The 15,253-nt window shown below is 42.5% G+C and overlaps 1 protein-coding gene across 1 annotated transcript in view; it reads right to left on the minus strand.

The window, feature by feature from the left end:
* Positions 1-3,396: 3,396 nt before the first annotated feature.
* Positions 3,397-15,253, minus strand: part of CRYL1 (crystallin lambda 1) — a 57,633-nt gene continuing 45,776 nt past the window's right edge. The window contains exons 7-8 of the mRNA XM_054384996.1: positions 5,488-5,594; positions 3,397-3,510 (exon numbers count right to left, since the gene is read on the minus strand). Of these exons, the coding sequence (XP_054240971.1) occupies positions 3,397-3,510; positions 5,488-5,594 (221 nt within the window). The remainder of the gene's footprint in view (positions 3,511-5,487; positions 5,595-15,253) is intronic.

Raw genomic sequence — 15,253 nt, forward strand, 5'->3', positions numbered from 1 at the left:
ATCCTCAGCAAGTTTGCTGATGACACAAAACTGGGAGGGATGGCTGACACACCTGAAGGCTGCACTGTCATCCAGAGTGACCTGGACAGGCTGGAGAGTTGGGCAGAGAGTAACCTTATGAAGTTCCACAAGGGCAAGTGCCCTCCCGCACCTGGGGAGGAGTAACCCCATGCATCAGCACAGGGTAGGGACTGACCTGCTGGAAAGCAGCTCTGTGGAAAAAGACCTGGGAGTCCTGGTGGGCAAGCGGATGACCATGAGCCAGCAAAGTGCCCTTGTGGCCAAGCAGGCCAAGGGCACCCTGGGGTGCATCAAGAAGAGTGTGGCAAGCAGGTCAAGGGAGGCTATCCTCCCTCTCCCTCTACTCTGCCCAGGTGAGGCCTCATCCAGTTCTGGGCTCCCTAGTTCAATGACAAGAGCTGTTTGACAGGTTACAGCAAAGGGCTATGAAGATGATTAGGGGACTAGAACATCTGTCTTATGAAGAAAGGCTGAGGGACTTGAGTTTTTTTAACCTGGAGAAGAAAAGACTGAGGGGGCATCTTATCAATGCTTACAAATACTTAAAGGGTAGGTTTCAGGAGGATGGGACCAGTCTTTTTTCAGTGTTGCCCAGTGACAAGAGGTCATGGACACAAACTTGAACATAGGAAGTCTCATCTAAAAATGAGAAGGAACTTCTTTATGTTGAGGGTGGTGGAGTCTCTGCTTCTGGAGTAATTAAAAACCCACCTGGATACTGTTTCTCTGCAACCTGCTCTAGGTGAACCTGCTCTGGGGTGGTGGTGAGGGGGTGGACTAGATGATCTTCAGAGGTCCCTTGCAATCCCTACCATTCAATGATTCTGTGATCTCAGGGACCTCATCCATCATTTGTCCAATGTCTTCCTTGCACTAGGAGGCCCTACCTCAGTCTAATGGCTGATGACTAAAGGGGATTAATTGTGAACCAGGTACAGGTCCCTGGGATGAGGACAGCCCATCTCATTCCTTTAGCTACCCTCTCCTAAACGCTTTCCAGTTGTTACATTTACCACTTAATAATTTTGTGTGCTTCAATTAAGAAAATTTCAGCAAAAATACACTGTTTTGCTCCAGCATCACTGTGGTCCAGAGTGCTTTTCCCCCCACAGAAAGTCACTCCCTCATGGCAGGGCCCCGCAACAGCAGCAACCACCACACCACCACACAAACTACAGGAGTGTTCATATTATTTCCTGTCCACTTACTCCCATTGACTTCCAGAAATTAATCTACTAGAGCAGTGGTTTCTAATGACTTATTATTACATATCACACTGGAGAACAGAAATTAAAATTTTCCTCATTAAAATATTTTATTCACCATCAAATAATAAAGGTGGAGGCAAATATTTGATGACATAATCAAGTTTTAAGATACCTCAGAGTAAACAGAAGCAATGTAAGCTAAATTACTTATGACAATGTTATATGCTCATAGAAAACAGGTCTAATCCTGAAACTATTTTGAACACGCTATGGCCTTGCCTGAAATACAAAATGAGGAATATAAAATGAGGAATATAAAATGAGGAACATAACCCACACAATTAGTTTACTATTGCTTAATAAGGCATCAAGAGTGAGGACTGACCTCCTCAACTTCAGATATCTAAATGCAGGTTTAGAGCCAGTCACTGTGGCAATAAAAAGCAATAGAAGAAACTGACACTTTCAGGTCTAAATTTGGATAAAATAAATTTGAGCTTACAATTTTTCCTTCTTCTCCGCTGATTATAAAGGTGCACAGGACAACCTCTGAATCATGCCCTCTATCTCATTTTTCGTATCCAGAAATGTGTTCTTGGGACTACAGCTTGTGTCAAGCGCCATGATTTATCCTAGGTCTCTTTTACTGTGATATAAGCAGAGAGACGTGGCATTGGTATGTTCACGCAGACATTTCTGCGGTTCAGATCAAAGTGGTAACTAATTAAGTCTCAGCAACCCATTTCGGTGCTGCACCATCTGTAAAAATCAAGAGCATTAGCAAAATGACAGCTTAAAAATTCTGCATCCTTGCTGTGAAGTTACATGAGCGGTTAGCACAAACTCAGAAATGCTTTACTCGGGCAGCGTGGGTGCAAAGCACCATTTCAAGTTCTTCTGCTTAACAATAATGCCCCATGGTTCCAGCTAAGATCAAAGCCCAACCATATTACAGGGTTCACATGTTCACAGTAACACCCCACCTGCTGCGGATAGGACATGCCACAGCAGAAACTGAGGACATTACTACTTCCAGGCACATACTGCATCCTTGTATATGGAGGTGTATTTCCCGTAGGAAGGGCAGCGGCAAAGCACAAATACTGTATCTAAGACACTGCAGTCTGCCCTTTGTAGTGGAGCAAAACAGCAGATACTTGAGGTCCCTGCAGCTATTACATTCAGTACAGCTGAATCCAAAAGAAGCAATCCTTGCTTCAGACAATGTAAAAAATAGACATGGAAACAGAGAGGTAAACTGGCTTCCTAAGCTCAGTCACAGAGTGGTCTGGGAGAAGGTCCAGACCACCATACTGTCTCCCAAATTAACTATTAAATCAAACCTCTTTATTTCTCATAGACAAGTCTTAAAACAAGGGGCATACTTATGCAGCAATGCCAACAGCAAGCATCAAACACCTTACTCAAGCTTGGGGCAAAGCCATGGGGTATCAAGTGCATGGTCTTAAAGACGAAATAGGTCTCTGGTAGGTCTTACACAACCAGGAGTAGAGAGTAAGTGGGGAATTCTGCTCTATTTACTCATCATACAAGTACAGAAGTGCCAAAGGGAGGGAAAGGAGGAATAATTCTTTCCCCTACATTGTGGAACAATTACAGATAAAAGTTGAAGTGACCCTTACAGCTGCTGAGGTCTCTCCTCACTGGCCAGTGAATCTACTCTTTGCTCAACACAACCTTCTCCTGCCTCCAGTCAGTGCTTTACAAATTAACCTCGCTGCCACAGTGGTTGGTGGGTAAGGGCTTATTTTCTCCAGTGACAAACAGCTGATGTTTGCTGATTTCAGATCCCTGCATAAGCAAATATTGTTCAAGCACTGAATTCCTAAGCAAGCTGAAAAATGCATTATTTAAAACATGATTGTGTTCCAGCATTGCACAATATTCATATTATTAAAGCTGCTTGCTGCATACACATCTAATGCATGTATATAGTAATTTAATAAATTTTAACTGAACTTTTTAACAACTGTTTCCAGTTAATTCATTAATTATGTCATGACAAATTTGGACCAAATGTTTCATTAGTCTCTACTGCTGTGTATATCATTGGGTGCACATTCAGACTCCTCTTCTGCATGACTAAGTTTCCACTTTTTTGAATATCTGCTCTTCATTTGGTCTCTCTTGTTAGATGAGGTGCACCTCAGTCAGATTTCATTTGCTTTTTCAGTTTGGCAAGACCAGTGAGATATTCATCTCTCCGTTTTCTCCTGGCATCCAGGACTTTTGGAACAACTGGAATCTTTTCAGACATTGCCTGGAACAGAAAATTTAAGGTGAGTAAATCTCATGTTCTCAGTAAAAAAGTTTTTCACTAACATTGTTGTCCTGCTTTGCCTTTTGTCAGAGGAAGTAACCATCCACACAAACTAATTTATTCCATCACTAAATCTTTATATACATAACAGGAAATGAGCTAAGCTGTATGAGAAAAAAGTGCTTGGAGAAGGCTGGCCTCAATGCTGCAGTGAAGATGTCTACAGAAACATCAAAGCACCAGCCTCTATTTTTGGTTTGCCTGTGAGTCTCTTTGATAGTAATCTTCCATTAAGTAGGAAGGTGGCAACCTGGCCATTTATGTGGCTAAAAGTGTGCTCTAAACCAAATTGCTCTGTGTGTATGTGTAAAACTGTGATCTCTGTTCTGGCTCCTAATAAAGGTAATGAGAAATGCCATGATTTATTAAAAACGTTTTGTCTTCGGAGTGCCAGGCATAATCAAAATGACAGGGGGAGACACATAACAAACCCAGAATTGTGATTTTTTTGTTGTTTATTAGAACAATATATGGAGGAGAGAATGTACAGTACTGCTTGAGGACACAAAGGGCAAAGTCTGGACAATTTAGTGTGGAAAAAGGATATTTAAAACAAAACGGAAAAAAATTAATAATTGTGAATGCACAAAGTTCTCTTAGAAGTGCCAGTTAAATGTGTCACTGAAAGGAGAACGAGAGTTCTGGCCAGACAGTACATTGTAACAGATTTTCTTTTAAAGCAAAAAGGCTGTTTTGAGAGTGCAGGTAGAGATCATGAGATCACCTTTGCCAAAATGGCACCTGAATTCTTAGGTTTAAGAGGCAAGTGTTGAGAAACAAGGTAAAACCTGGACCTGCTACCAATGACAAAAAATTAGGGGGAGGGACAGAGGAGGGAGATAAGCAATGTTTAATGTTTTACGCAAGAGGATTCTTATAAGCTCATCTTTGGCATTGAGACTGAAGATAATGAAGAGACACAGAAACAGATGCTGAGGTGGAATCCAGCTTTCTGTTAAGAAACCCAAACCGCTTTATATCAATAAAAAGCTTCTAATGTGAATAAATCCACAATTATTATTGATGATGATTATTATAAAAAGTCATTGTTGTTTAAGCATAAAAGAATCTCTTTACACTTTAACACAGCTGATGTTGAAATTGCATTAACATAAATAGGAACAAAAATGTTATCATCCAGACAGGCTGTCTCCATACTTGGCATAAATATCTGACAGCTGATCAGGAACGATTCAAAACATCCATGTGTTCTTTAATGAAGCATTAAAAAGTGTCAGTTAACTCCTATGCTCATACAAAGTAGACCATATAGTGAATATGAACAAATTGTGGGCTGAGAAACTAGGTCCCAATCCAGCATGGCGCTCAAACACATCTTATCTTCAAACATGCCACTAACATTAGTGGACTGCTCTCATGCTTAACTTCAGCCAGGTATTTGCACACATTACAGACTGGAGCTCTAGTCTGTAAAGTATACAAAACCAAGAAAAAGAACACCCAGGGAAAAAAGACAACAGGAAGAAGATGTAACTGACAGGGATGCTTCCGTTCAGATGGGTGGAAGCAACAGGAATGCAGGAAGATGGAGTAGGAGGAAGACACGGGGAGAAAAGGCATGTAGGAAAGGAAGCTTGGAGCTGTGCCTGGTATGGCAGAAAACACAGAACAGAAGGAGCAAGAAACAGTGTGGAGAATTTAATCAATAACCCATAGTTGTTAGCAGATGATTCCTCTGGCCTAGTAATAGTGTTACTCTGCTGACAGATCCCTTTCCCTTGATGCAGAATGGAGGTACATGCCTTCGGTACTGATCTTCTCATTTAAAGTACACAACCACACAAGAAATACGGACTACAGGTACCTCTAACAGTAAACTGAAATGGCACAAATGTTAAAACAAAAGCTAACATTCTTTGTTCTGAATATCACTGTATTTACCAACTCCATATTTACCTGATTGATTTTCTGCTGAATTTCACCTGAAAATTCTGGAACTGGTCCAAAGGTGTTCAGAACAAGTTTCATACCTTCACGGTACCTTTCGCAATAATCTGAAATACCTAAACATCAGAGTGAAAAATTACATTTACACAAAAATTCACATTCAAGTTCACTAAGGCTGCCTGTGCTCAAGCATTGTCTTAAATCAGAGTTTAAAAAAACCCAACAAAAACGTGTGCTCTTGTGCTTAAGATATCTAATTGTCATCAAGGAAAAATACTTCAGCAGGGAGGGTAGACTAGATGACCTCCAGAGGTCTCTTCCAACCCCTATGATTCTGTGATTTTGTGAGTCTATCTACTACATTTTCATTAACTTTCATGGAAAGATGATTTAGAACGCATCTTCACTGCCAAACAAATTACTGTTACACACCGAAAGGCAGTGATGTTTGAGGGGTGTAGCACACAAACATGGATACACTCATGCTTTGTTACCTGAGACCAGAAAGCTTCCCTGAGCAGTACCCATGAGGAGACTGCTCCCACCTCTCCTCTCTTCCTGTTTGGTATATGTCACACCAGTTGAAGCATTCCTGTTGTTACTTTTATTTATTGACCCAGAGTGTATCAAGAGCAACATGGCTCACACGGAGGGTCAAAGGCATGGATACCCAGGTGACCTCCAGTGAATGAGGAAGAGATGGATCTTGCAGATCGACATTTTGTATTGCAACTGGGTTTAGCAACAAGGATTTGGCTTTTATGACCACAGGACTCTCTTTGATGGTTGAGCACTGCAAAGGGGAGACAGGCTCAATGGGTGGGCAGAGGCCAATGGGATGAGATTTAACAAGGCTAATTGCAGGGTTACACACTTTGGCCACAACAACCCCAAGCAGCACTACAGGCTGGGGACAGAGTGGCTGGAGAGCAGCCAGACAGAGAGGGACCTGGGGGTGCTGGCCGATAGCAGGCTGAACGTGAGCCAGCAGTGTGCTCAGGTGGCCAAGAGAGCCAATGACATCCTGGCCTGTATCAGGAATAGTGTGGCCAGCAGGACAAGGGAGGTTATTCTTCCCCTGTACTCAGCACTGGTCAGGCCACACTTTGAGTGTTGTGTCCAGTTCTGGGCTCCTCAATTCAAGAGAGATGTTGAGGTATTGGATTGTGTCCAGAGAAGTGCAACGAAGCTGGTGAGGGGCCTGGAACACAAACCCTATGAGGAGAGGCTGAGGGAGCTGGGATTGTTTAGCCTGGTGAAGAGGAGGCTCAGGGGTGACCTCATTGCTGTCTACAACTACCTGAGGGGAGATTGTAGGCAGGTGGGGGTTGGTCTCTTCTCCCAGGCAACCAGCAGCACAACAGGAGGACACAGTCTCAAGTTGTGCCAGGGGAGGTATAGGCTGGATGTTAGGAGGAAGTTCTTCACAGAGAGAGTGATTGCCCATTGGAATGGGCTGCCCAGGGAGGTGGTGGAGTTGCCATCGCTGGAGACGTGCAAGAGAAGACTGGATGAGGCACTTAGTGCTATGGTCTAGTTGATTGGATAGGGCTGGGTGATAGGTTGGACTGGATGATCTTGGAGGTCTCTTCCAACCTGGTTGATTCTATGATTCTATGATCCACCAAAGTGGAAAAAAGTATCCTTGCCAAAAACCTGGCCAGCACAGTGAGAAATGCTTCAGATCGGGATCGTTGGAAAAGTGACATCACAACCTGTAGCCAAGTGAGGAAGAGGAGGAAGAGGTATATAGGTATGGAAAGAAAAGAGTGCATGGTAACAAGTACAAGAGAAACCTCAAGAAAGTATGAAAAAAAGCAGGAGTCCACCTCTAGTGTACATGCACAAATGCATACAGCCTAGAAAACAGTCAGGGAAAATAAGAGTTCCATGTGTGATCATACAACTACATGACTGGAGAAACTGAGGTGTGGTGAGATGGCTCACACAACTTGAGTGCTGCAGTGGACAGACTCACACTTCAGTTTTCTGAGGAAAAAACAAGAAAGGGGTGTGCTATCTCTGTAAAGGAGCAGCTCAGATATATGAATCTGCTTTATGGGATGGGCAACCAGCTGGGTGAGAGCCTGTGTCCAGTAAAGAACAGCATCTTCCAAAGGCAAGAACAGTTCATCCTGGTGTTTAGGTGGGCAAGCAAATATATCAAGAGATTGGCTTGTATGAGCCCCAGAGCAAAAAAGGCAGCATACAGGAGGTGGAAGCATGGACAAATGAGAAATTTAAAACCACTGCTTAGGCATGTAGGGATGCAGTCAAAATCAAATGTCAGTTCCAGTTGAGACTTGCAAGGATGTCAAGGGCAGCAAGGACTTTACTGCTGCGTAATAGAAGGCTGAACAAGGAAAACTTGGGCCTGTTGATGAATGGATGGGTGACTTAGTGACAGGAGAAACAGGTAAAACAGAGTTACTAGCTGCCTTTTTCTTTTTTTGCTTCATTCTTTATTGTCAAGGTCTCCAATATAGGCCTCTGTGCTTAGAAGTAGGGTTGAACAAGGATAAGAGTTATCAGCAGTAGATGATGATCCAGTCAGTGACTGTAAGAACTCAACCCCACCTGAGACCATGTGATGACACAGACTGTATCTAAGGATATGAGAGAAATGGCCCATGTCCTTGCAAGGTTGCTTTCTACGGTATTTTTAAAATCATGCCAGTCAATGCATCAGTGTCATCATTTGAGATCCCCAGGTGACTGGAAGTAAATATTGCAAACACCTTCAGAAAATGTTAAAAAACCAGTCTGAGGTACTACAGGGCAATCAGTCTCACTTCTGTCCCTGAGAAAATCAAGGAGCAAGTCCTCATGAAATATATTTCTGTGTATAGGATTAAGAAGAAAGTGTGACAGTCAGCATGTAGTCACCAATGGATATACCATGGTGTAACTCATGTCTGATTGACCATGTTGCCTTCTGTGATAAAATCATGGGATTTCCTGAAAACAGGAAAGCAGTGGATATAATTCACCTCAACTTCATACATTGTCTCTCACTGTCTTGTATCAAGGTATCACATTAAGGTCTGCATGCTTGGACAATCAGATGGACAAAAAATGGGTTGGATACTCAGGCTCAGAGGTAGTGATTAATAGGCTGTACTCTACCTGAGGGCCAGTAAAAGTAGCATACTGCAAGAATCTATCCTGAGACTTGTACTGCTCATCAAGTTTGTGAATGATACCAAATTGGGCAGGGGTAGGAGGCAAGGTGTAATGGACCAGCTGATATATTGAAGTGCAGGGCTGCCCTTAGGCTGGAGGAAGGAGCCAATATCAAACCTTAAAAATTGCAATGAGGACAAACTCAAAATCCAGCACCTCAGAAGGAACTGTTCCTTTCAACAACACAGGCTTGTGAATGCCAAGAGCTCCTAGTCATGTGGGCAGTAAGCTTAATGTGAACCAACAGTGTGCCCTGGCAGCAAAAACGGCCAACAGCATCCTGAGTTGTGTTAACAGCACAGCCAGCAGATTGAAGGAGATTACCCCCTTTTGCTCAGCACTCATTAGACTACATCCAGAATACTGCAATCATTTGGTATCCCTCAATACAAGAAAGACATTGACAAACTGAAGCAGCTTCAGCAGAGGCCACAAAAATGGTGGGGGCTGTGGAGCACTTGACCTGTGGGAAGAGGTGGGAGTAGCTGCCTTGTTCAATCTGAAGCAGAGGTTGCTTGGGGGGGCGCCTAATAGCAGCTCCCCAGTGCCTGCTGTCATTGAACAGACAGAACTCGGTTCTTCACAGTTGTTTGAAGGCAGATGGCCAAGAGAAAATAGGCGCAATTTGAAACAAAACATTCAGACTGAATACTCAAGCACTGGCACAGGTTGTCCACAGAGGTTGTGCACCTCTGGGAGTTTGAAAGATTGGCTGAAACCCTGAGCAGCTTGGTCTGGCCTCTGAGCTGACCCTCTCATGAACATCTTAAAGAACACATGGTAATAAAGGGTAAAATGGCAGTCAAACAGACCTTGGCTGAAACAGGGAAAGGTCCAGCTTCCATCAGCTCCAGTAGGAACATCAGAAAACCAAAAATTACTGTTGAGGTACTAGAGAGAAACCAAAATGATCAATGTACCAAAAAGAGAAATTGGACATTTAGCCAGACATATACACCAAGCAGACTTCAGTGCTATTAACTACCACATAAGGAAGAAAGGATAAGGCAGCCTTTCCCACTGCACATCAATGAAGAAGTCATGAGCTGCTCCACAACAGTAAATGAGCAATGCTTGACTGGCAGTAAGCAAGCCAATGCGACTAAGAGTGGGATCATCCTGATGATCTAGGGAACATCCTAGATGTGAGAAGGGAAATTCTGGATATCCACTAAAACCTTGTGGAGCTTCCCTTTTTTGAGAAGAACCATAGAGACTGAAGAAACTGCATCCTTAACTCTTTTTTTATTAGGTAATTATCAAAGACAAAGGCAAGCAGTTGTGGTCACCAACTCCTTCACAAAGACTTGGGAGATTGTACAGACTAAGAAGCATGAACTGAACTGCTCATGGTCTTATCCAACCACACAATGCAGGAAATATAAGTGAGGTGGCCTGACTACCACACAAAAGAATGCAGCTTAGGTCAAGAGTCATTAAGCAGTCTCTTTCCTGAACAGCCTGTAGACAGTTCCCTGGAATGCAATACTGTGTGATATCAATACCATAGAAGTCACACCTGTCTAAACATAAATGCTTGAGGTTGAAAGGTAGATGAAGGAAAGGAAACCTTTGATTACTATGAATCATAAACTACAACACTTATACTACTCAACATGCCTGAAATCACTGAAGTACAGTTTTCCAGAAGGCCTCTGAGGTCAATAAAAGTACAAAGAACACCGGACCAAAGACAGAAGACCTTTTGAAGGACAGATGCTCAAGAAAGTATCACATACCCTTTAGAAACTAGCACTCTGAAGTCAGAATGATCATCAGATAAACAACTCAGATAACAGAATGGAGGAACACATACACTGCATTAGAGCAATTAGAACAGATTTAAGAGTGTTCAACTCTCTTAAAAATGGGACAAAAAACATTCTCCTATATCAGAAGGAAGAAGGCTCTGAGAAAAACAGCAGCTCCAACCTATATTCGGTGCCAAGAGTATGCCAATAACCATTTAGTCATCCCGTTTACTTGTATCTACCCATGGAGTGTATGTGTTCCTAGAACTCATTCTGGCATGTTCTGGCCTTCAACACAAAAAAGGTTGGTCATACATATTGGTCATATATCTATACTGATGCTCTAAATATATGGCAATTTTATATTTTGCTCAATTTTCTTGATTGACGTAGCCAGAAACCTCCAAATTGCCTAGTGGGCTCCAAGATATCACTGGCAGGAAATGAGGTTCAGGAAGAGACACGTTACTGCGGGATGTGGAATTGCTTGTGACATGATTCTATCTCTTCACCGAGGGAACAGGCAGAGACCATCCTCCTTCATAAACACTCTGGAAAGGACCACTGGTTATCAGGGTTTATTGACCATACCCTGCAATTAGAATAAATGCTTGCCTGTTGCATCTTACCAGCTGAGTTCACAGACTTTGGCACCTGAACCCAACCCAGATCAACCTAGAAGGGATATGCTATCCATATAAGCAATCCTGGGAACCCAAGTCCATTCTGGATGAGACATATGCACCAACCACGAGATGATTACATTTACATTTCACCTTGCTCATGTGAGCTTTTTTCTCTTAACGGTGAGGAGTCTGAGCAAAAGGTTTTCCCCCACATCATGCAACCATAGAAAGTTCCACAGTGTAGAAGTAGAAATGACTGAGGCTGAAGTGTGCAGAACTACATGGACTTGGGTACACCCAGGTAAGTCACAACTGCTGGCAGCAGCTGTTGCCACATGGACAATCACAAAATAAAAAATGGCAATTCAGCCAAATATAGCATTTCAAATGCACATGAGCAATTGACAGTAGAAAGGATGGTAAACAGCAGTGTCAGTACCAGGTACTCTGGTGCTTAACCAGCTGACACAGGCCAATGACACTTAAACCAGTGATAAATAGTTTGGGTTTGGTACTTTTCCAAAAGTCAAGACAAGCCTCTCAACCTACATGTGAGCTTGTGTAGTAATACCACAAATCTGAGTACTTTTGATTCTGGTACAGTCAGGAGAAGGCAGAAGACAAAACTGTGTGCCGGAAATGAGCCTCAATCTAAACAGATAACATTAGTATCTTGGGAAAGCTGAATGTTTGGATGTGACTGATCCATTTACTTGGTTAATGTGAACTCCTGAGCTGGAGATGACCTTTGAAACTCATTCAGCCAGCTAGTCCTGCAAATTGAGGTCCTACTGGCTGTTCATCTACAGATTGAATGAATCAGAACAATTTCTGGGTGGGTGTAGCTCACCAATGCAACAGAAGTATGTCAAATGTGGGTTGGGTAATACAATTTACTCATTGCATGCAACATATGAATGAAAAGCCTTATGCAAAGTCAGCAAAATAGGAAAAGGTAAAAAACCAAAGGTATGGGTGTAGAGAAGAGCAGCAGCATTTGTATAGCCATCTCCGTATCGTGGCTGAAACAGCAACATGCAAGCATGTATCTTGCACATCTAGCAGAAGGAGGACACTGCAAAATCTTTTGAGTCTCACGTGAATGAAATACACCAAAAGCCATAATGTACACATGGTCTCACTTAAAGTTAAAAAAAAAAAAAAAGAAAAAAAATTCAAAATAGCTAACTCAAGATAGCACCCTTGCTGTGAAATGTCAGTGGAGAATAGTGCAATCTTTAACTTGGTTTAAATAACCAACCCTAACCTGCTAGATTCAAGAACACACTTGAGCAATGGGGAATATGACTGAAAAAAAATCACTTTGCTTTTCAACTGCAAACTCAAAACTGGTAAATATTTGACTCCAGGACTTTAGACTTAGGAGCCCTCTGGTTCAAAGGTTAGGGCTATTTGAAAGGTAGATGAAAAGACCACTTGACTGGAGAATGGGGACAAGAAGATGGAAAAACATGTACGATAGCTTGGCTTTAATCCTTGTGGATACACCCACTGACCATCCTGAGCTGGAAGAATTAGCATCTGTAAACAATGTGAGACAGACGAGGCAGCTCCTGAGAGTTGCAGAAATAGGAAGAAGATGGCAAATGGGGTTGTTAAAAACAATCACTATGACTCCTTGCATGCAGTTGCTGTGCCCCTACTGTGCCCCACTATCTCCAGCTGGAAATAAAGAATGATGCAATATGCATCTGAGAGAAAGAAAGAGGGGGATCAATTTGCAGCACAGGAATGATGATAGCTTCATCTTATTTCTATGTGGGTTGGGGTGCCTAAACCTCTGTTTTCCTTGTATGCTCACCTCATCAATGTTGGAAACAAGGTGCTGTGGGAGAAAGAAGATGTTGCAGCAGGCACCTCAGAACCATGAACAGAGAACAGAAAGGCAGGAGTCCCCAAATCTTTGTTTTACTATGTGTCTGCAACTATGGTGATCAGTGGAAGAAGTGGAATGAGTAACAAAACATTTTAAGGGAATAATTTATACAGGATTATAGAGATGAATAGCAGAGTACTCTCTTCCTTGAAAGTCCCAATCCCACTCAGCATTTCTGACTTTCACAGTATAGTTACAGAAACACGTTATGACAAGCTAGATGAGAGCATTGATTCAAGGTTCCTCAGCTGCCCATACGTAGCTAGGAAATGCAATGTTCTTCACCCCACCAACAAATGAAGAATAAGACGTTGCTTATTTAGCTTGCATGCGAGTCCAAGCAGTTTCCAAAACACCTACTGACCTGTCCCACAAGAACTTGCTCATATAACTACACTTGGGCCTGAAGGATACCTGCAAGCACTTGGTGTAGTGTAAACATGCATCAGTGAAATGCTTCTAGTTGCAGTATCAAAATGAACAGGGCACTGATAAAAGAAAAGGAACTCAGGACAGACATTTAAGTTAGAAGCACGCATAAAACACTGCCCTGAGCATTACAGACATTAAGGGTTGGAAGGGACTTTGAAAGAACATCCTGCCCCTTGCCAGAGCAGGATCACCTCAAGTAGGTCACACAGGAACACATCCAGGCAGGTTTTGAGTGTCTCCAGAGGAGACTCCACAACCTCTCTAGGCAGCCTGTTTCAGTGTTCTGTCACCCTCACAGTGAAAATTTTTTCCTTATGTTTATGTGGAACCTCCTATGCTCCTGCTTGCCCTGTTGCCCCTTGCTCTATCATTGGACATCACTGCGAAGAGCCTGGCTCCATCCTCCTGACACCTTATCCTTTACATATTTATAAACCCCCTCAGTCTCCTCTTCTCCAAGCTAAAGAGACTCAGCTCCCTCAGCCTTTCCTCATATGGGTGATGGTTCCACTCCCTTAATTACAAGTGAAGTTCATAAACATAAAGGTGTAGGAGTAGTAGGAAAAAAAAAGGAAAACACGACAGTATAAAATGTAGTATGTTTGTGAATTACAGCATGTAAGCAACTTCAAGTATCACTGCTTTTTGTACACAAAGTCTCATGCCTGTCTCTTCATAAGAAAGACAACAGTCATGAAGGCTGAAGGATGCAAGCAAGCACTCTTGGTAAACCAGATTGGCAAGGGCACTTGCCACATAGGCACTGAGATATCTGTGAGAGAAAACAAGAGACAGAAGCCAGTGTTACTGGCAAGGACGGGGAACACACCAAAGAGAGAGAGTCCCTCACACTACTGAGTATTAACTTGATGACCTTGAACCTGATGAGCAGCATAATAAAGATACTGTAATGACTCAAGGGAGTACGTGAGATGGTCAAGCCACTGATGTAACAGCATCAACAATTTGAAAAGATTGGGTGGGGTCGATTTTAGCAGGTAAAAATCTAAGAGGAGGCTGCATTTGGTAAGACTGAAGAGGAGTAGAGATGAGAAAAGAAGGGGCCGTATTTCAGGAACACCGTGGAGGAATCTGTCATGGTTAGGTTATGTTCAGGGAAAAAAAAAATTATTCCCAAAGTTTTTGTTTTGCTGAAACACGGATTACATTTCTAGACATTACAGCTCCAAGGAAATCTTTCTAAATGTAATCTTATCTTCATCAATGGTGTGTCTGAACACAGATGCATGCTCTTTGGTAGGGTGTGAATTTAAAGGATGCTTGTAACTCTACATTAATTTTTAATATGGTTGCACTTAGGCTGTAGTTGCATGAATACTTTCAACTACCCTAAGAGTGGCAGCACCAAAAAAAGTTTTATTCTCACTGTCCCTGGTTACCATCTCAACAGCAATACACTAATGTTTGTGCAGGACTGCTGTGAGCTGGATTAAGGAATTAAACTGAGTTAATATGAAATGCTTTTGTTAGATCAGTTTCAAATCTGGGATGAATTCCTCAGTCTGAGCCACTTGGTGACTATGTACATTCTTTCATTAGCACAAGGGAGAACAATGCACAAAGGTGTGTTCTTCTGGACACATCTATAATGATCTGAACAATAAAACATTAAGAATTCCTGTGCAAAGTCACGTGCTCCTTTCAGAAGGTGGAGGGAACCACTTTACATGTGTGTCCACAGAAGGAAACTGGTGCATAGCAGCCAGGATGCAGAAAAATTCACCCTTTGCTTACTGCACACAAACTTTTTCATCATGAGAAAGCCTGTGGGTGTGTGTAGGCAACAAGCACTTGCATAAGGACTATTAACTGCTTTCTTCGGCCTATTAGGAAGTGAATTGAATTCACTGAGTTACTGTGGCTGG

This window comes from Indicator indicator, chromosome 1, assembly GCF_027791375.1.
Source record: "Indicator indicator isolate 239-I01 chromosome 1, UM_Iind_1.1, whole genome shotgun sequence".
NCBI lineage: Eukaryota > Metazoa > Chordata > Aves > Piciformes > Indicatoridae > Indicator > Indicator indicator.